General features: G+C 42.3%; 1 protein-coding gene across 2 annotated transcripts in view; it reads right to left on the bottom strand.

Annotated features, from left to right (window-relative positions):
* The window catches only part of LOC125447767 (cyclin-dependent kinase-like 1), a 78,188-nt gene that overhangs the window by 30,609 nt on the left and 24,403 nt on the right, over nt 1-23,176 (bottom strand). For both annotated transcript variants that reach the window (XM_048522462.2, XM_048522461.2), the window contains exons 2-4: nt 11,831-11,952; nt 3,808-3,880; nt 2,636-2,726 (exon numbers count right to left, since the gene is read on the bottom strand). In XM_048522462.2, the coding sequence (XP_048378419.2) occupies nt 2,636-2,726; nt 3,808-3,880; nt 11,831-11,952 (286 nt within the window). The remainder of the gene's footprint in view (nt 1-2,635; nt 2,727-3,807; nt 3,881-11,830; nt 11,953-23,176) is intronic.

The following is a 23,176-nucleotide window of genomic DNA, read 5'->3' on the forward strand; positions in this document are numbered from 1 at the left end:
AAGGGCGTACCGAATGCCACCCTCGCCCCTCGCCCTGACGGCTACCTCTGTGTGCGGCTGCATCAAGCTGTGCGTAGATCCTCAGTACGCAAACACCAAGTGTCACTACTTACTGAGGTTCTACCTGTCCCCGGTGTTGCGAAGGATGGGCCTGGCCTCGTTGCTGCGGAACGCTCCGAGTAGTTGGACCGTTCCGTACCACCTGTCCTTCGTGGAGAAATTTTTGAAAGGAAATACCTTTGACCACAAGGCTGTCAGGCAGTGGTCAACATGTAGGATCCTCGAGACCCTTTGGGAAAAGGAGAGGGTGGATCCTGTCGTGTGGTTCCCCATGCAGACTGCCAAAGTCGTTTTGGCAGAATGCCTCATCGCCAGAACTTTCAAACAAGCACAAGGACATTGCTTGGCTGGCGGTGAGAGGGGCTCTGCCAGTGAGGTCCTTTATGCATGCCCGGAATCTCTGCGCCACCGCACGCTGCCCTCGAGGTGGCTGTGGGGGAGACGAGACTGTCGATCACCTCCTTCTGGAGTGTGCCTACGCGCAGGAGGTCTGGAGGGGGATGTAGTGGTATTTGTTGAGGTTCGTCCCGAGCAGCTCCGTGACGCGGGACTCCGTACTCTACGGGCTGTTTCCCGGGACGCACACTGAGACCAACATCAACTGCGCCTGGAGGACCATCAATGCGGTGAAAGACGCTCTTTGGTCTGCCTGCAACTTGCTGGTCTGCCAGCTGAAAGAACTGACCCCGACCGAGTGTTGCAGACTGGCGCACTCCAAGGTCCAGAACTACGTGCTGAGGGACGCGCTAAAGCTTGGGGCAGCCGCCACCAAGGCGCGGTGGGGAAAGTCCACGGTATGAAACCCCTCGTCCAGAATAGAAAAAAGGGCCCTATCTGGTAACTGGGCCCAGCTGGCGCCTTCCCCAACTGGTCAGGGGGCCAACGGGGACTGTGCGGGGTGACGACTGCTGGGGTGTTTTCTTTGCTTTGTTTCTTTTTCTTCTTTGTTTGTTTTTTATCCTTTAGTTGGTGTACGTACCCCCTGGGTAACCCGGAGCGGCTTGCATGACCGAGTAGGTGTGTAAATATGTTTTATTTTTTGTACATCTTACGAATAAAGTATATTTTTTCAAATTAAAAAAAGTGACGAAACGTCTGAAAACTAACCTTCCAGCTCAGCGAGCAAACTTACATCCAGAACCTCAACCTGAGCTACAAATCTTCTCAAAACTCGCTATCCTCGGAATTATCATTGACCAGAAACTGATCACGACCAAATATGCAAATGCTGTGGCTACAAGAACAGGTCAGAGGCTGGGAATTCTGTGGAGAGTAACTCACCTTGTGACTTCCCAAAAACTGTTTGCCTTTTACAAGGCACAAGTCAGGAGTGTGATGAAATTTTCACCTTGCTTGAATGGGTGCAGTCGCAACAATAATCAAGAAACTTTAAACCACTCAGGTCAAAGCAGTCTGCTTAACCAGCACCTTATCGACCATCCTTGCCAATGGTGCACAGTTACAGCACTGTATACCATCTACAGGATGAGCTGCTGTAACTTATCATAGCTTCTCCAGTAGCACTTTCCAAACATGAGACTGCTACCATTTAGAGGTACAAGGGTTGCCGGTGCGAAGGAACACCATTCTACCATGTGTTCCTTGCCAAGCCACACGTTATCCTTACCTGAAAGTATATTGTCATTATTTCACTGTCTTTGTCCATCAGTTAATCCCTTTTTTTGCTGCCCTCCACTTTACCTGCTAGAAGGGAGCAACTTTTCAGCTCTGATTAATTGGCTGAAGTACTAACATCACTTTCTAAAAGAGTTCTTTCTGTTCTTGTATTTTCATTTACCTCTTCATTTTTTTTGTCTATTTACATAATGTTCACTTCCTATCCAACCATCTTTGTTTAAATCACCTCCATTTTCTGCCACAGATTTCAACTCATTTGTTTACAGATTACTCCAAGTTTTGAGGCATATAGGAAAATGGACAGAATATAGCACCATATTGGAGGTTTTTCCCTTTAGCTGCTCATTCCTTCATCTTCATTCAATTAATTTTGTTTTTTTCTAACCTTCTTCTATCTTGCTGAACACTATGTTATCATTTATTCTAACATGGACAAACTTGTACCGTGTTCCAGTGTGACACCATCCACTTCAATCTTCCTTCTGATTTCTTCAAGTGTAATCTTTCTAGCTACCCTACTCTTGTATAAGTGATGGTCATACTCAATTCATATTCTAAATATCTAGATTTAAACTAATCTATATTTTGTAACCATCCCACCACATCCTTTGTATTAAAATTAATCTACATTATTGTTCTTCACAACTTTTACACAGCTAGTCAAATTTTCACACCAAGAATAGTTTGCAGCAGTTAGGGGAAATTTACAGTTGTTCACTTCACTTTAATTACAATTCATTGCAATATTATTTGCTGGCCTGGGCAAAGTAAGAGAATCCACATATTTGCTCAAAGGTTCAATCTTTTTCCTAAGTTGAGGCTCTGAAATGCAAGATTGAGTAACTTAAAAGTTAAAAATCTCTTCAACTGACCAAATAATATACATACAGAAGTATTGCCACAGGTTTGGCATCTCTGATGGAGAAAGGAAACTCACTCAAGATTCTTGCAAAGCCAAAATCGCAGAGCTTGATGACTCCATGCTTGGTGATGAGGATATTCTCTGGTTTCACATCTCTGTGGATGCACTGAGGGAGAAGAGAGAGGGGGAGAGAAACACAGCCGCTGAAAGTCAGTCAGCATCAGCATAGGAGTAACCCAGGCCAAGAACAAGGAGTTCATGCAATTTATTCATTGGTCCAAGGCTTTACACTGTGAGGTAAATATATTGTCGTTTACCACAGACTATACAGTTGGTATTTTGTACTGTGGGCTTATGGCTCCACAAAAGAAGGAATCAACTGCATAATTTAATTCAGCTCCTTTAGAGTCTGTCCTACGTGTACAGAGGCGTAAATGGTCAAATATGCCGCTGTCAAACCAGTGTTTCAATCTGGAAATCAGACTGGAAGTCAACGATGAGAAATCTCATCATTGTGAGGTTGTGAAACAAAATGTGGCTTAACACCAAAACTGACTAAGAAAACTGGTAGCACGTTGTTAACACAAATGAAGCAAAAGCAAGCTGCCATCCTTCTCTGCCACATAAGGTTCCTGTCCAAATTACCTGGATGATGCAACACTGTTGGTGAGCAAGCCAACTCAGTAATGGAACTAGTTCCATGTGGCAACCTAATGTGATTGCATCCTAGGATCATTTCACAGTTAAGCCTGAACAGAGTACAGACAAGATATTCCACCATGGTGGGATAGAATTGCAAACCCCAACTTGTGCAAGCTCAGCCTGCAGGAATTGCCTGATCGTGATAGTTCTTCAGAACTTGAGGCAACCAGACACTGTCAGTGAGTTTAACAAGTACTGGTAATTAACGCTGACCTATGTTCACTGGCTTTGGTGCAGTGGATGTTAGGGAAATACACTAACAGTATACTGACAAACAATACGAGTCATTCCTGTGCTTAAAGACCGTAAGATTCCTGGCTGCTGCTGTTTTGTAACATTGCAAATACATAGCACTGCAAACCTTTGTTCTGCACATGCATGGACATGCCTAGTGGTGGTGTTCACAACAAATGCAGTCTTTTAAATGTTTATCCAATTCTCTTCTGAAATTGACTATTGAATCGGTTTCTGTAGAGGCATTCCAGATCGTGAAAACATACTGCCCATCCCTGGTACCATCCTAGCACTCTTTCCTTCACACTTACATTGTGCTTATGACAGAAGTTGACAGCCTGCAGCGTTTGCCTTATGATGCTCTTCACTTGATCCTCTGCAACTCTGGAAGGGGGGAAAAGAGAAGGAGATAGATGTCTATTTTTTAAATGTACTGTCATTCAAACCTCACATCAGACGTGATCCTACACAAGACTGAGCTGAACCAGCTCAAGTGTGGCGGTGTAAGAGGAGCTGATGAGGTGTTTTTAAAAAGAAGTAATGTTGCATTATTTAGAGCTGCAGACATGAACTGCAAGGAGTCTGCTATTTATAGTCACAAAGGTCTCCTTTCACTCGACACTTTAATTGTCTTTCTTACCAAGGCCTTCACTGCTCCACTAGAAAGCACCCCACTTCTGTGCAAATGAGATGGTTGCAGTAGAAGTTAATTACTGTCACATGAAACTAAATGAGACAGCAGTTAATTAGCAGCCATGGCATGAGTGGTATAAATGGCACCTACAGAGCTACAAGAAAGGGGGCGGCATAGTTTAAACATTTATACACTAGTAACCGTTGCCACTACCATCTTCCTCCCTCTTCTGTAACATTTTTGCTTGGGCTCTATCACCTTTTACCAGTTGGACATAACAAATATAAGAAAACATGCAATCAAGCAATTCATGGGAACTACCATATCTGAAGTTTGTGCCCTTACCAACCTCATATGAACAGATATGCATGTGCACTTTTCTCATATGCCACTGGACAGTAAGTGATCACAAGCAAGAACTCTGTCTGTTTTTATTTCCTCTAATACCCACTGAACACAGAGCCTTGAGATCTGTGAAGCTTAGTAGCAGCAACTTGATTCAATTGTTTTAGATAGTAATTTTCTGTAGTCAGAGAAATACTTTCCTGCTACATTAATGGTTGCTCGTCAGTTGTGTAACTTCGTTTTGCACCTTAATCCGACTGCAACTGCAGAAAAGGTGAGTGGGTACTAAATCAGAACATCTCAATATTGAACAGAACACAACAATCACAGGATTATGATGGTGCAGAAGGATGCCATTCAGCCCATTATTTCTGTGTCAGCTCTCTGAGCATTTTAACTGGGTGCCAATCTCCTGCCTTTTCCTTGTAACCCCACACCAGCAACCAAAGATGAGCAAATTGCACATCACTTATGCAGAAACTTAAGTCATACTTCAACTGGAATATATTTGCATCTGGTAGAGAATTGAGAGGAAGGGGATGTTTCCATGAAACTCTGAGCCAGTCACTCAAAAACCACTTGTACTTGAAAGGGCAGTGGAAAGTCTCTGCTGCAAAAGGCTATGAATTAATTGAAATATTGAAGACTAAAATTGATAGCTTTTTGCCAGCTAATTGAAGTCCGTGGAGCAAAGTTGGGCAAACAAATGAATCCTGAAAACAGACTTGAGGTTGAATGAGTGATAATGGGAACTGCAGATGCTGGAGAATCCAAGATAACAAAGTGTGAAGCTGGATGAACACAGCAGGCCAAGCAGCAACTCAGGTGCACCTGAGATGCTGCTTGGCCTGCTGTGTTCATCCACCTTCACACTTTGTTATCTTGAGAGGTTGAATGGCCTGCTGTTATCTCTATAGTATGCAAGGATCAGGTAACACACAGTGTATTATTCTGCTGCTATGGAGTAGGCCCCGTTAAGTTCACACCATATAATAAATGTGAATTAGGAACACTTTAAAGTCAGAGGGTAATTGTTTCCCTGTACTTTTGTTGGTTGCTAATAAATCATAGCTTCCTTTTAGATCCAGAAAAGAATTCCAGAGTGAAAACTAGACATTCCTAACCATTTTTAAGATTAAAATAAAACTTGTGGCAGACACATACCAGTTACTTTCAAAAATATCTTGTGGTTCAGAAGACAGCACCTATGCCTCCAAGCCAGAAGTGTGTTTAGTACTCAAACAAATACTTTTTGGTTATACTAAAAGTATTCATGATAAGGGAGGAAATAGCTAGGGTCTTGAGCGAAATCTTGTATCCTGTTTAGTCATAGCAGAGGTCTTAGAGAACTAGAGAATAACACTTGTTTTTTTTTGAGGGCAATAGAGATAATCCAGATAATTACAGGTTGGTGGGCCTTACTTCAATGGTAGGGAAATTATTGGAGAAAATCCTTAGGGACAGGATTTATTTACATTTGGAAAAATATGGACTTATTGGTGACAGGCAGCATAGCTTTGTGCATGGGAGGTTGTCTCATAAACTTGGTTGAGTTTTTAAAAAAGTGACAAAGATGAGGGCAGGTAGATGTAGCCTATATAGACTTTAGCAAAAGGCCTTTGACAAGTCTCTCCTGGCAGGCTGATAGAAGAGGTGAAGTCACATGGAATCTGCAGTGAACCGGTAAGATGCATACAGAATTGGCTTGGTCATAGTGGTAGAAGAGTGTTTACTGACTGGAGATCTGTGACCAGTGATGTTCCGTAGTAATCAGTGCTGGGACCCATGTCGTTTGTTATATTATAAATGGTTTGGAGCTGAATGTAGGTGGTCTGATTAGTAAGTTTGCAGACAACATAAAGATTGGGGTAGCTGAGAATATTGAGGAGGATTGCCAAGGATATAGATAGGCTGGACATTTGGGCGTAGAAATAGCAGATGAAATTTAATCTGGACAAATGCAAGGTGATGCATTTTGGAGGGTCTCATGCTGGAGGGAAATAAATGGCAGAACTCTTAGAAGCATCAACTTACAGAGGGTTCTAGGTGTATAGGTCCACAGTTCCCTGAAAGTAGCAATATAAGTGAATAACGTGGTCAAGAGGGATGACATCCTTTCCTGCATCAATTGGAGCATAGTTTGGCAAGTCATGTTGCAGCTGAATAGGACTCTAGTGAGGCCACATTTGGAATACTGCGTACAGTTCTGGTCAGAAGAATGTGCAGGCTTTGGAGAGGGTACAGAAAAAGTGTACCAGGATATTGCCTGGTTGGGAGGGTATTAGCTATGAGGAGAGATTGGAAAAATTGTGTTGTCTTTACTTGGATGTCAGAGGCTGAGGGGCAACCTGACAGAAGATGACAAAATTATGAGAGGCAGTTTTTAAAAAAAATTAAAGTTAAGTGCTTGGAATGTGTTGCCAGCAGAGGTGATAGAAGCAGATACAATAGCAACACTTAAGAGGCATCTTGATAAATGCATGAGTAGGGCAGGAAATAGAGGGATACAGACTGCATAGAGACAAAGTTTTTAGTTCAGAAAAGAGTAATGCGTCACTGCAGGCTTGGTGGGTCAAAAGGCTTGTACCTGTGGTGCTTGCCATTTGCTCTTTAGTTCAATAGGTAATGATAACCAACTTGTTAATCCTTCCAACACATTCCCACTACTTTCAACAGGGAAAAAGTGTGAGGATATGTAACAATTGAGATTTTCCACAATTTAATTTTGGCTCCTTGCTGGCTAAAATAGAATAGTAGTACTCTGAGTTTTGCTGGATTATAATCCAATCTATCCAATTGTCTATCCAATTGTGCAACATTTAGGAATATTAGGATGTTGTTGAACCGAATCCAAATCAAGCCTCAAACCTGATAGGTCAGGAATGTGTTTTAGAACAGTTCTATTAAATGTCCTACATAGGGCTACTCGATGTATTGTCTAGAAAACAAGTTTGACTCTTGTCCCATTTTTCTGCTGTACAATTTTAGATGCTGCTTGGCCTGCTGTGTTCATCCAGCTCCACACTTTGTTATCTTTAATTAACTTGCAGTCTGTTTATAATTTTTCATCTCTTACTCAGGAAATAAAATTTCAAATGGTTGCTTTACAATGATAGATCCTAAAAGAATCCAAAAGCTGCTGTTTAATTGTTTCCCATCAACTGATTAAGTCTACACTTCTTTCTCTGCAGCCATCTGGTTAATATGCAGGACAGAACCTAACTCTGACTGTAAATGTGCTGCTTGCAAATGCAAACAGTGCCTTGTTGCCATGGCAAACACTACACATTCTGCTGTTCTTGGCTTTCCCCTCCTCTCACGTGCGTGTCTCTCAATTATCCTCTTGACATCTGCATTCCTCCTCCCTCCACCACCACTGACAGTTCCTCCTCTTTTTGTCATTCCCATCCCTCTCTCCCTTGTGACCTCTAACTCCTCCTGCTATTGCCACCAGAATGAATTGAAGTATAAACGGTTACCCCGGAGACTGTAGAATGCCACTTGCAAACCAACCGTGGGCCTTAGAGCCTGCTCAGCACGTTAGATAAGTTAACAGTCAGTCATTCACAAGGCCAGTGGCAGGTTGAAGAGAGAGCTGTGGTTCAGTTTTTTTTTGGGGGGATGGGGTGTGTTGGAAGGTGCCAGATGTGTTGATTGAACCAAATTCAGAGTTACTGTGGTCTTATTATCTGATAGTATGTCTGTGCATTTTTTAGGGTAAAGCAGAGACATGTCTACTGTTAGTCTTCTATCCTGATACACCACCGGATTTTGAAACCAACCCTATCCCAACTTTTCACCTTGTCTCTTGACCCAAACAACTTCTGGTCCTTGTTCAGTGGAGAACTAGGCATCATCATTAAGCCCAGGGTGTGTTTGGTAGTCCAGGGTAACAGTTGACAGGTAATCAGCAATAAAAATAAATGGAGTGAGACAAGTCAGGCAGCAACCTCTGTTCACTGCACCCAAGGCTTTTCTTGCAGTGTAAATAGCCAAAAAAATTCAGATCATACATCTCAATCTGTATTTCTTAACCTTTTCCTAGTACCCTTTGTGTTCTGTTGTTGCCCCTCAGGGCTTTTGAAATGGTTTCCTTTAATCGTTTAACTGCACACAGCTGAACACTCAAAATTCTTTTCCCTTTAGGCCTTGGTTTGAAGTCCCAGGCACAATGCGTCACCAGGCAACCAATGAGTGACTCCTAGATAACGTGCAATGACAAAGGCCCTGAGCCAAACCCTGGTGCTAGAACACTGGCAGAACACAGTGATACCATTATTATTAAGTGACTGCATGAATTAAAAAAGAGTCACTGATAATAACTGGATTAAACAGTTGAAAAGGACCTTTCATTTCCAGAACAGAGCTGAGGATATGTTTACAGGGCTTTTGTGATCACTGTTTAACCCCAGGCAGAATATATTAGTTTACAGTGATTAATGAATGGAAAACGACAAATCATATTTGAGCTGACCCAAATGTGACAGGCAAGAAGCAGGGCTTCAGGTTATACATACTGGCATCCACCTAGCCCGCAAGGGTCCACTCTCCCAGCAGAAACAAGACCTGAGGTTTCTTTACTACATTTAACCAGGAGACTATAACAAACCTAGATTATTTAGAATTCTGAAAATTAGATCAGGATAAGTTGAGGACAACTTGAATGCAAAGCTTGGAGAGAAGAACAGGAGTAGTAAAGAACCATTTTGAGCAATCAGTACCCATTGTAAATACCAACGTAAGGAGGACGAAACATACTGTTGCACAAGGAAGGCAGATTCTACCATTATTTGCTTAACAAATCTTCTACAGTCTTTTGAGATCACACCTAGAGGACAAATAAAAGGACAAGCAGTGGACGTAGTTTATTTGGTCTTCCAGAAGGCTTTTCATAAGGTCCATCATAAGAGGTTAGAGAGCGAAGTTAAAGTGCATATGATGGGGTTGATATATTTGCACGGATCAAGAATTGGTTAACAGACGGAAACAGAGTGGGAATGAATGAGTCTTCTTCCCCTCCCGAGTAACAGGTAGCGACTAATGGGTACCACAAGGAATCAGTGCTTGGGCCCCAGCTATTCACAATATATATGAATGATCTGGGTGAGGGAACCAAATGTAATATTTCCAAGTTTGCTGACAAAAAACTGGGCAGGACTGTGAATTGTGAAGAGGATGTAAAAAAACCTCAAAGTGATCCAGACAGGTTGAGTGATTGAGCAAAATACATGGCAGATGCAGTGCAATGTAGTCAAATGAGAAGTTATATAGAGATAACACGGTGTGAAGCTGGATGAACACAGCAGGCCAAGCAGCATCAGAGGAGCAGGAAAGTTTGATGTTTCGGATCGGGACCCTTCAGAAATGGGGGAGGGGAAGGGGATTCTGAAATAAATAGGGAGACGGGGGAGGCGGATAGAAGATAGATAAAGGAGAAGATAGGGTGAGAGGAGACAGAGAGGTCAAAGAGGCAGGGTTAGAGCCAGTGAAGGTGAATGTAGGTGGTGAGTTAGGAAGGGGATAGGTCAGTCAAGGTCAAGGAGGTGGGATGAGGTGAGTGTGTTGGAGATGGGGCTGGGGCTTGAGGTGGGAGGAATGGTTAGGGAGGCGGGGACTAGCTGGGCTGGTTTTGGGATGTGGTCGGGGGAGGGGAGACTTTGAAGCTTGTGAAGTCTGCATTGATGCCCTCGGGCTGCAGGGGGTGAAATATGAGATGCTGTTCCTGCATCTTTCAGGTGGCGTCATCGTGACAATGCAGGAGGCCCAGGATGGTCATGTCATCCAACGAGTTGCGGGGGGGAGGGGGGGGGGAATTGAAATGGTTCGCGACTGGGAGGTGTAGTTGTTTACTGCGAACTGAGTGTAGGTGTTCCGCAAAGGGGGACTTGCAGAACACCTACGCTCAGTTCGCAACAAACAACTACACGTCCCAGTCACGAACCATTTCAACTTCCCTCCCCGACTGCTGTGTTCATCCAGCCCCACACTTTGTTATCTTGGATTCTCCAGCATCTGCAGTTCCCATTATCTCTAGACATAGAGTAGATATTTTCCTTGGTTTGATTGTCTAGAACCAGTGGGGACACAGTCTCAGGATACAGGCTAGACCATTTATGCCTGAGATGAGGAAAATATTCTTCACTGAAAGAGTAGCGAACTTGTGAAATTCTCTAACACAGAAGACTGTCCAGGCCAAGTCACTGAATGTACTCAAGGAAGAGATAAATTTTTAGATTTTAAAGGCATCAAGGAGTATAGGGAGAAGCAGGAGAATAGCATTGATATAGTGGATCAGCACGATCATACGGAATGGCCTAATCCTGCTCCTCATTTGTGTGATACCACTGTGGGAAAGGTTCACAAAGTATAGATGACTGTTACATACAGAAGTAAGGCATTTGGCTCCTTGAGTCTGCTCTGCCATTTGACAAGATCAAATAGTGCCCAAGAACTGACTGACCTTAACTTTACTTTTCTGACTATCCTCCATAACCTTAGATTCTTGACTGACAAAAGAGTCCTCTAATCTGACCTTAAAATTTGTAACAGCCCTGCCTCAACCAGTCTCTGGGGCACAGCATTCCACAAATATTGGAAGAATGGATTGAAAACTTCAGTGATGTGTAAATAGTAGAAAAACTTTTTGTCTGTTCTTCTTAGAGGTAAGAGGTGGAGATTCATAGAGGTGCTCAAAATAATGAAGAGTTTTGACAGACAAGAGAGATTGTATTCAGTGGCTGAATGATTGTTAAGCAAGAACACAGATTTCAAGGTAATTGGCAGAAAAACCAGAGGCAAAAGTCTTTTTTTAAATAATGCAATTTGTGATTACCTCAACTACCAAACAGAATGGGGACAAATATTTTCAGGAAGAAAATTGAGGAAAGAGCAAGGGGCTAGAAGTAATTATGATTTAAAGAGTTGGCACAGGTACAATGGGCTGAATGGCCTACCTCTCTGCTGCTTTATCCTAGAGTAGAGTGGGTAGTATAATTAACTACCATATGTGTGAAAGTATACAAAATAGAAAATTTAGTTGGGATAGGGGTTCGTCTTGTACCTGATTAAGGATTGTGCTCTGACCTGGACTCTCCATCCTTTGGTTCATGTGCAATGTTCTGGCAAATCACCAGGATTCACAGTTGGCAAGCAGAGTAGTGCAGCTGGTAAGCAAGTCAAACATGCATCAATCATACTATCAGCAACATGATCTGAACTCAGGAACTAAATTGTTGTAGTTTATCTTCAGAACGAAAAGCAAAACTTTTAAGCAGTGCAGTGATGGTAGAAAAGTGACATAAAATTGGACAGACTTTTAAAGACAAAAAAAGAGGAAGGGGTTGTCACTCACTTACCCCCTGGGGTACTTGTCCAACTCATTCAGTACTGTGTGGTCACAATACTCGAAGACCAGATGCAGTTTGCGCTTCCGCCTGAATACCTCCAACAGGTTAACTAGGTTCACGTGTTTGAGTTGCTGTTAAGACAAACAGGGAGAAGAGCTCCAAGATCAGTTACAGACTAAATTCAGAAATAGTAGCATCACCGTTGAAATAAATACAGAAGGTACAGATGTACAGGTCACTCAGCATCTGCACTGGGACCCTCTCATATAGTGTATCATCACTTGATTTTCCTTTGTATTGATGCTGATGATTACTATGTCTTCACCTATACTTTTGGATTATAGGATCTTGCTCCAGAGCACATCATTTAAGTCTGAGTGCAGTACTAATGAAGGGATAGCTTTAGTGTTGGAAGTTTAAGTCTTAGAGACAAGATATTAAATGGAAATGACAGCAAGCAGCTCTGATTATTGAAAGAGAAGATAGAAAATTCCCCTGGTTCTCTTTCTGAAATTAGCTCCTTAAATCACCAACCTGATTATATACCTCACCTGCTGTGAGATTTTGCTCTGCAGAATTTTAGCATGACTAAATTTTCCTACAGAAATGATAACTGCACTTCAAGATAACTTCTTGTCTGTGAAAGTGTTTTGGTGCAATCTGGAGTATGTGGAGCACTTGAAAGATCAATAGTCACTGTGTTTGCTCCTTTTCCGTTTGACCACAATATTGGAGTAATTAAACTAAATAAATGATTTTGGTATCAAAGAAAGGGGCATCTGAAGTACGGTAGTGTTGTGGTAAATTTCTCAATTAATATTTCAGAGGCTCAGACTCACCCTTTGATGATAGGTTTCAGATCCCATAGCATTGAATTAATGAATTTAGAATAAAATGCTAATCTCACTTGATCATGAAACTACCAGCCTGTCATTAAGAAGTTACCTTGTTTACTACTTTCCATTGGGGGAATCTTCAGACTTCAAATTAGCTCTCAATGGCCATCACCCATCAATATATGAAGAATTCGTCTTTGTTATCATGCTGGAATTTTATGCTTACAATCAAAGAATAGCTGAAGATGTAACATCCAACTAATTTGATATGATTGAACGAAGCCAAGTTGAACTGGAGTCAAAAACTCAAGGTAAATTGTACCCTTTATGGGAGACCACTAAATGATAATTCAGCACTCCATTTCTCTGTGGGTTATAGTAAAAGCCAACAGGTCAGTGCTCCTCTCAACTGATCTCAAACCTTAGAAACTAAGATATTATCTAGAGTATTGAATATCTTCTCCATCCTGTAACCTAACAGCGAAGTCACAAGACACTATAAATCTCTACTGGCTCAACCGTGCTGCGCAAAACAAGACAGGTGAAACCGTTGAAGATGCACTTACCTCATTGTGAATACCTGGTAGACTTTCAAATTGAATAGGCAGCAATTGTTAAGGAAGATTAGTGTAAAATTCTGCATCCGCACTGAAGACTGCATCTTCAGCTGTGTACCCAACCGAGGAAATACATCACATATCATACCATCCATCACCTGAGAGTTAGGTGAGGGTCATTAGTCCTATGCTGATGGTTGAAAAAGGTAGCCTAGTGGTTACTGTCCTGAAACTAGTAGTCTATAAGTTATAAAGTTCAACTTACACCACAGCAATTTAGGGACAGCACCACTGCTAATTAGACTGGTCTACACCTGATTCCACTCCTACACAATAGTTGATTCATAATGCTCTCAGCTAATTAAAAACATGCCTCAAGGACTGCCAATCTGACTTACATTTCCCAATAATACAAATTTTTGTAATAGAGCTTGATGAAATGATTAAGCAAAATATTCTAAGAGTGATATGATGTTGCAGTAATATTAGAATTTAACCTTTGTTAAGCAGAACAGAAAAAATATTTAAACTGTAACATCTTATAATGACTACAAAATAAGTCACAGCAATAACACTCTTGCTTGTGAGTTAGAAGGTTATGGATTTCACACCCTTCTGATACTTAACTGGCTCTTGTCACATTGTTGTTTTTAGGGGCATAGTGTGACATCACAACAGTGTCCACAATTCAAAAATTACTAACTGGCTGTTTGGGATGTTTTGGGGCTGTGATTGTGCTGCATGAATTTGAATTCTTTAATTAATGCTACATTGTAAAAGGTGCACAGCAATTCTAAGGCAGCGAACACTGCACTTTTGAACTGATTCCTGCAGGACATGCAGTCTTCTTAATGTTTGAATGAAGTAATAACCTGACACAGAATGTACTTTAGTAAGAGATATGTTGATAGGGGCCAATTTATAAGTTTGAGGGAGAAGTAAGCACTCAAAGTTTCAAGGACACCAGCTAATCATGCAGAAGAAGAACATCATCTTTTTAATTAAAACTTGTGTAGCATGGAAAGACCAGATAATGAAGCAGTGCTGAAGGATGCAGAATAGATTCAGAAGTGAATAGCAATGGGATGCAACATGACAGAAATGTGTGATAACAAAAAGGTTTACTTATTTCACAGTTCAATGGAAATAGGGTAATGAGGGCGGCTACAGTTCGTTGACAGAATTATTGATAAGGTCTAGGCTCCATATCAACTTTTCCTCTTAGGAGAATTTTAAGACTTTCGATAAATTCTAACATATCCTTGCTTTTTGATACATAACATGAAGATTGCAATGTAAACAAAATGAAAATTTGTATTTGAAGGGTTTGATCAATCTTAATACTGGGCTTAAAGGAAGAAAATATTTAATCTCAGTCACCAGATGTGATTATAAATTACATGTTTATATTTATATTGAATGATCCTACGACTGCTTGACTTTAATTTTTCAAGAATCTTCTTCATTTGTGAGGAATAGCTAGAATATCTAACTATAAACATTTCCTGAAACAACGAGATACATCGTACGGAGCTCTAGAGGATGGTCGGTGTTAAAAAATACATGAAAAGCGATGCTTAATGAAACTAGAACAGGGGGGGGTCACAACAGAGCTTTATAAAGGCCATGAAAAGCCTTATGCAACAGATAGAATTGAATGTAAACGAATACTGGCTTACTTACATAATGTATGTTGCTGTTCACAATTCAGTTTTTGTTAATTGAAAATTGTGCAACCATTCCCATAGTCAATCATTTTGGTTAAATTGGTGCAACTTTGTCAAATCTTACATTTGAGAAAATCCTTTGCAGAGAATATATGTCAGAACTAACCCAGAAAGCCCCAGGGAAGAATTACTATCCATTATAGAAAATTTGAGATCTGAACTAGATGTTCTACATTACTCGTCTTTTGAGAGTGTGAATTACTTACATATTTTTTGGTTTTGAATCAACCTGTTCAGAGATGTTATTGTACACCTTTGAAGCAGGTGGGACTTGAACCCAGACCTCCAAGTCCAGGGGTAGGGACATACCACTGCACAAGAAGGTCCTTGTGTTCTTTATAGCAAGTGGTTTGCCTTTATTGCCTGATTTATAGTTATCCAATTGAAAGGCCAGGGTGCTATAAAAATACAACTCCTGAGCCCTCTTGTGGCACAGCTGTAGTTTCTTAACCCTGCACTGGGAGACCGGGTTCAAGTTTCACCTGTTCCAGAAGTGTGTAACAACATCTCTGAACAGATTGCTTAGAAAAATAGGTTGATAAAAAATACTACCCCTCCATTATACATATCGAGCACTGTGACTTTGCTCATTTTTTTGTCACCTTTTTCAAGTCTTCCGAAAAGCCTTATGCAACAGATAGAATTGAATGTAAACAAATACTGGCTTATTTAACATAATGTACATCGCTGTTCACAATTCAGTTTTTGTTAATTGAAAAGTATTGTCTTTCACTCCTTTTAACATATAAAGTAAAGTCAAGAAGGTAGCCTCACTTTATTCACCAGTATCAATGCCTGGTTATACTAGCGAAGGAAATGATAATCAGCTGCCTCTCAGCTTTGACTCAGCCACTGAGTTACAGGAATGCGTCTTTTGCACAAATCAGTTTAAGCCCCATTCCAGGCAATACAGCCCATTGTTCAGGCTGAAAATCCAGTACAGTTAAGAGGAATTACTGCACAGTGAGAAATGCTGTCTTTCAGAGTAGACATTAAAGTCTTCCTTCTTTTGTAGATGTAAAACATCCCATGGAATTAAACTGAAAACGAGAGTTCTCTCCAATGTTCTAGCCAATATTTATCCCTCAACCAATATTGCTGAAACAGATTACCTGGTTATCTCATTGCTGTTTTGGGGGCCTTGCTGTGTAAAAATTGATCACCACATTTCTCACATTGCAATAGCAACTACATCTAAAGCACTTTCATTTGTCTTAAGGTCATGATAGGCATTAAAGTAAATGTCTTTCTCTCTGTCTTCAAAATTTGAACTTGAGGAGATTGTGTTTACCAGCTAGTTAAAGAATGCTTTCGCTTTCAATACCCATATGGTTCATGTTGCTGTCAGTTTAAAGTGACACCTTAGACTATAAGAACAATGCCTGACCAGCTGGGAACTCTGCTATTGAAGAGGAAGGTATTCAAATATTTCTAAAACATACTAGGAAATCTCATGACCTCAAACAGATGCAAAATATGTGAAACACAAGACATTTTAACATTTAATCTGATCACAGCGAATACATCTAGTTTTACAGGCTTTAACCCCTCAAAGCCTGGTCTTAGTATAAATTAAATCAAAGTGTCTCATTAGCCAAATAGATTTTAAGAAGTATTAGAGATAGTAGGAACTGCAGATGCTGGAGAATCTGAGATAACAAGACGTAGAGCTGGATGAACACAGCAGGCCAAGCAGCATCAGAGAAGCAGGAAGGCTGACGTTTCGGCCATTTCTGAAGAAGGGTCTAGGCCCGAAACGTCAGCCTTCCTGCTCCTCTGATGCTGCTTGGCCTGCTGTGTTCATCCAGCTCTACACCTTGTTATCTTTTAAAATGTCTTGAAGCTTTTACTCCTCCAAAAAGTTGCGTGGACATCACTTTGTGTCAGGAACATAAAACAAGTGGACCATTCAGCTGCTTGAGCCTCTTCCACCAGTTGGATTGTGGTTGAACCGTACCTTAATTTGAATTACTTGCCTATGATCTATACCTCAATACCCTCACAACAAATACTATTGATCTTAGTGTTGTCACCACAGTCGCAAGCTGGAGCTAATGTGTTCATCATCAATGGAATTAAAAACACAAAAAAAATCACCACAAGAACTATTTAAAACTCAAAAAAGACAAAGGCCAAACAGTAAGAGAAAGTATGAAACCAAGAAAGGCCAGTTGGTCATTTCAGTTCCGGTCGACAGCCTTCCAGCACACTAACTTGTTGCAGGTTCAGTCGCTTCAATTTTAGAAGGAAAGTTCTGATTCATGTTTATTCACACAGCTAAACTTTCAGTTTGATACATTTTATCAGGATTTTTGAGTTTCCCAGAAAACTGCGCTATCACAGTTTAATAGCAGCTTTAACCCATGCAGCTGTGAACTAATTGGGATGGCACGGTGGCTCAGTGGGCACAGCTGCCTCACAGCTCCAGGGACCCGGGTTCGATTCTCAGCCTCGGGCGACCATCTGTGTGGAGTTTGCACATTCACACCGTGTCTGCAAGGGTTTCCTCTAGGTGCTCTGGTTTCTTTCCACAGTCCAAAGATATGCAGGTTAGGAGGACTGGCTATGCTATATTGCCAATAGGCATGTGTACATTAGGTGGGTTATAGGGAGATGAGTCTGGGTGGGATGATCTGAAGTTTGGTGTGGACTCATTGGGCCGAGAGGCCTGTTTCCACGTTGTAGGGATTCTATGATTCTATGAATAGCTAACTGCACTGTTTCATTTAACATATAATTAGGATATAAATAACACTGGCAAGGCTGTAACTACTGCCCATAGAATATCACATGGGACAATAGTTACCAACAGTTGGATGTACTCATATTTATTAATTATCAAAACACTGCAACCAGAAGAATTCAAGAAAGTTATCACACTTATTTTTTATTGTCCCCAAGGTGTTCTACCAGGTTCCTTATATAAGTATCCTGGAGATTAGCTATTAATTTCGAGAGACCGCAGCCCATTCTAAAGTGTGGCAACCTCACATAACAAGCCCTGACTGGTTAGGGACAAAATGTATTCCTCCCTGAAGACCCTGAGTAACCCTGATTGTATTTCTAAAAGAAAATCTGGCAGTTTGCATGGCCATCTTTTAAAATTCACCAAGTTTACTGAATTCAGTTTCACAATTAGTCATTGTGCAACTTGAGATCACAATGTCTTGGTCCACAACTACTTGCCATTGATCCACCCCATCAATGCCCCTCAGCCCAAACCAGCCCAGGATAAGGTTTAGAACCCAAAACTGTTTCTTGCTTTCTAATTGTCTCAGAATGAATATTTACCCACTTGCTGTTAGAAATGTTACTTAAGAGTTTTCCATTCTACAAATCTAGTGAAAAAGAATTTCCACTTATTTAGTGCCTATCATGAAGACAACACAATCCTAACAGTTTTGCATTCAATGAAATACTTACGATGTATAGAAATATTTTCTAAATTAACCAGCTCAGACAGTTTATTACACACCTTTAGAGCTGATCAGACTTGAATCTGGGTCTTCTGACTCAGAGGCAGGTACACTGCTGCTGTGTCATAAGACCCTTCCTTTGTAAAAAGAAGGCAAAGGAAGAGATATAGGAGTCTTGCTATGAGAGTGAAGCCATAAGACACATTAAACCAAACAAACATCTTTACTATACAACACTTTGCATGCACAACTTAATTTAACAGCTAGAATTCATGAGATAAATATGTGTAAAAGACTTATCGAACACCCAGTCTACATCAAGTGGCAAATGTGGTCAAGACAGATTCCATAGATTTCTCAGCACATTCTCTTGCCCAAGACATGAACGGCATAGTGGCTCATCAAATATCATTAAACTTCATGGGGAATACAATTCTTCACTTTTGATGGTCTCCTTGTAAAACTCTCACTCAACAATCGGTCTGTCAAGGACTGCCTCAACAACTGTTCCCATTCTGATCAATGACACTCCTTTTCCAGGTCTGCGCTCCCCTGGAAGTTGCACTCAGTCCTCATGCACAAACACACCTCCAGCTCTTCAACAGCTAACTTCAATTGACCCTATCCTGCTCCTGGATCTCCCCAGTCCTTGACTTCCACTTGTGCTTAGTTATATCAGGGAAATATTGCTTGTGAGCTTTTCATCCTCTACTCTTTCAGCTGCATTGATGTAGTAATGCTCACAGTCTTCCAAGCCACTCACTGTTTTCTCCAACACAGCTAGCAATCCTTCCACTTCCTCAGCTCCCAGAGTCTAGACTCCAACACTTAGCTTGCTATTAATTGCAAAACGTTCCTTGTATAATGTCATCCAGATGCACTTGACTCCTAGATAATAAAATGTGAGGCTGGATGAACACAGCAGGCCCAGCAGCATCTCAGGAGCACAAAAGCTGATGTTTCGGGCCTAGACCTTTCATCAGAGAGGGGGATGGGGTGAGGGTTCTGGAATAAATAGGAAGAGAGGGGGAGGCGGACTGAAGATGGACAGAAAAGAAGATAGGTGGAGAGGAGAGTATAGGTGGGGAAGTAGGGAGGGGATAGGTCAGTCCAGAGAAGACAGACAGATCAAGGAGATGGGATGAGGTTAGTAGGTAGGAGATGGAGGTGCGGCTTGGGGTGGGAGTAAGGGATGGGTGAGAGGAAGAACAGGTTACGGAGGCAGAGACAGGCTGGACTGGTTTTGGGATGCAATGGGTGGAGGGGAAGAGCTGGGCTGGTTGTGTGGTGCAGTGGGGGAGGGGATGAACTGGGCTGGTTTTGGAATGCGGTGGGGGAAGGAGAGATTTTGAAGCTGGTGAAGTCCACATTGATACCATTGGGCTGCAGGGTTCCCAAGCGGAATATGAGTTGCTGTTCCTGCAACCTTTGGGTGGCATCATTGTGGCAGTGCAGGAGGCCCATGATGGACATGTCATCTAAAGAATGGGAGGGGGACTGGAAATGGTTTGTGACTGGGAGGTGCAGTTGTTTATTGCAAACTGAGCGGAGGTGTTCAGCAAAGCGGTCCCCAAGCCTCCGCTTGGTTTCCCCAATGTAGAGGAAGCCACACCAGGTACAATGGATACAGTATACCACATTGGTAGATGTGCAGGTGAACCTCTGCTTAATATGGAAAGTCATCTTGGGGCCTGGGATAGGGGTGAGGGAGGAGGTGTGGGGGCAAGTGTAGCATTTCCTGCGATTGCAGGGGAAGGTGCCGGGTGTGGTGGGGTTGGAGGGCAGTGTGGAGCAAACAAGGGAGTCACGGAGAGAGTGGTCTCTCCGGAAAGCAGACAAGGGTGGGGATGGAAAATGTCTTGGGTGGTGGGGTTGGATTGTAGATGGCGGAAGTGTCGGAGGATGATGCATTGTATCCGGAGGTTGGTAGGGTAGTGTGTGAGAACGAGGGGGATCATCTTTGGGCAGTTGTGGCGGGGGCGGGGTGTGAGGGATGTGTTGCGAGAAATGCGGGAGACGCGGTCAAGGGCGTTCTCAACCACTGTGCAGGGAAAGTTGCGGTCCTTGAAGAACTTGGACATCTGGGATGTGCGGGAGTGGAATGCCTCATCATGGGGGCGGAGGCGGAGGAATTGGGAATAGGGGATGGAATTTTTGCAGGAGGGTGGGTGGGAGGAGGTGTATTCTAGGTAGCTGTGGGAGTCGGTGGAGGTCTAGGGGTCCAATTGCATAGTTCTTTGAAAGTGGAGTTGCAGGTAAACAGGGTGGTGAAGGCGGCATTTGGCGTGCTTGCCTTTACTGATTAATCCACTGAGTACAGGAGTTGGGATGTCATGTTGCGTCTGTACAGGACATTGGTTAGGACACTTTTATAATACTGCGTACAATTCTGGTTGCCCTTCTGTAGGAAAGATGTTGTTAAACTTGAGAGGTTGCAGAAATGATTGACAAGGATTTTGCTGGGACTAAAGGGCTTGAGTTATAGGGAGAGGCTGACGAGGCTGGGCTGTTTTCACTGGAGCTTTAGAGGCAGAGGGGTGACTTTGTAGAGGTTTATAAAGTCATGAGGGGCATTGACAAGGTCAAAAGCTAAAATTTTGTCTCCATGGTACGGGAGTCCAAAAGGTGGAAGGCAGAGGTTTAAGGTGAGAGGGGAAAGATTTAAAAGGAACCCAAGGGGTAACGTTCTCATGCAGAGGATGATGCATGTATGGAATAAGGTGCTAATGACGTGGTGGAGGTAGGTACAATAATAACATACAAAAGGCAACTGGATAGGTTTACAAATAGGAAGGGTTTAAGAGGACATTGGCTAAATGTTGGCAAATGAGACTCGGTGATATTTGGGATGTCTGGTCGACATGGACGAGTTGGATTGAGAGGTCTCTTTCCGAGCTGTACAACTTTACCCTTGTAACAAAGTGTATGCTGAAGGTTACATTCTCTCAGAGTGCCCTAAACGTATTTTGTCACGAATGGTTGAGTGATAAACATGAACCAGAATACCAGAGTGAACTCCTTTGTTCTTTGAATGGTGCTATGGAGATTTTTTTTGGGGTGTGGTGGGCATGGGTAGGGAGGAGTGCAGACAGGGACTCAGTTTAAATTCGCATTCAAAAAATGACATTACCAGCAGTGCAGCATTTTTGATTACACTTCTGTGGATTGAACTCTGTAACGAGATTTCAACCTGTAGCTCTGTATTCAGGTGAGATTACTACTAAATATATCACAGTGGTGCAATATGCTACACAAACCTCCACCTCCAGACTGGCTCCAATGCAATGCCATGGCATGTGGCACATTTTGAAAACATACCCCGATACCAAGGCAGCTGCATGTAGTGATCTTATTATATACATCACAGCAATTCGGCAATTGGGATAGAGTAGCATCAACATTCAGAAAGGATTTAGAACATAGAACATAGAACAGTACAGCACAGAACAGGCCCTTCAGCCCACAATGTTGTGCCGACCATTGATCCTCATGTATGCACCCTCAAATTTCTGTGACCATATGCATGTCCAGCAGTCTCTTAAATGTTCCCAATGACCTTGCTTCCACAACTGCTGCTGGCAACGCATTCCATGCTCTCACAACTCTCTGTGTAAAGAAACCGCCTCTGACATCCCCTCTATACTTTCCACCAACCAGCTTAAAACTATGACCCCTCGTGCTAGCCATTTCTGCCCTGGGAAATAGTCTCTGGCTATCAACTCTATCTATGCCTCTCATTATCTTGTATACCTCAATTAGGTCCCCTCTCCTCCTCCTTTTCTCCAATGAAAAAAGTCCGAGCTCAGTCAACCTCTCTTCATAAGATAAGCCCTCCAGTCCAGGCAGCATCCTGGTAAACCTCCTCTGAACCCTCTCCAAAGCATCCACATCTTTCCTATAATAGGGCGACCAGAACTGGACGCAGTATTCAAGTGCGGTCTAACCAAAGTTTTATAGAGCTGCAACAAGATCTCACGACTCTTAAACTCAATCCCCCTGTTAATGAAAGCCAAAACACCATATGCTTTCTTAACAACCCTGTCCACTTGGGTGGCCATTTTAAGGGATCTATGTATCTGCACACCAAGATCCCTCTGTTCCTCCACACTGCCAAGAATCCTATCCTTAATCCTGTACTCAGCTTTCAAATTCGACCTTCCAAAATGCATCACCTTGCATTTATCCAGGTTGAACTCCATCTGCCACCTCTCAGCCCATCTCTGCATCCTGTCAACGTCCTGCTGCAGCCTACAACAGCCCTCTATACTGTCAACGACACCTCCGACCTTTGTGTCGTCTGCAAACTTGCTGACCCATCCTTCAATCCCCTCATCCAAGTCATTAATAAAAATTACAAACAGTAGAGGCCCAAGGACAGAGCCCTGTGGAACCCCACTCACCACTGACTTCCAGGCAGAATATTTTCCTTCTACTACCACTCGCTGTCTTCTGTTGGCCAGCCAATTCTGTATCCAAGCAGCTAAGTTCCCCTGTATCCCATTCCTCCTGACCTTCTGAATGAGCCTACCATGGGGAACCTTATCAAATGCCTTACTGAAGTCCATATACACCACATCCACAGCTCAACCCTCATCAACTTTTCTAGTCACATCCTCAAAAAACTCGATAAGGTTTGTGAGGCATGACCTACCCCTCAGCCATTGATTACTTAATCCCATAACCTGACCATTCACACACAGTTACAAAGTATCATTAACATGCTATCTCATTATTAAATTTGGCTCAACTCAACTGATCCAGATACTCACAATTCACAGCCCAACACCCCTCCTGCTTAGATAGTAGCCTCTATCTTACC

This window comes from Stegostoma tigrinum, chromosome 39 (genome assembly GCF_030684315.1).
Source record: "Stegostoma tigrinum isolate sSteTig4 chromosome 39, sSteTig4.hap1, whole genome shotgun sequence".
NCBI classification, from domain to species: Eukaryota; Metazoa; Chordata; class Chondrichthyes; order Orectolobiformes; family Stegostomatidae; genus Stegostoma; species Stegostoma tigrinum.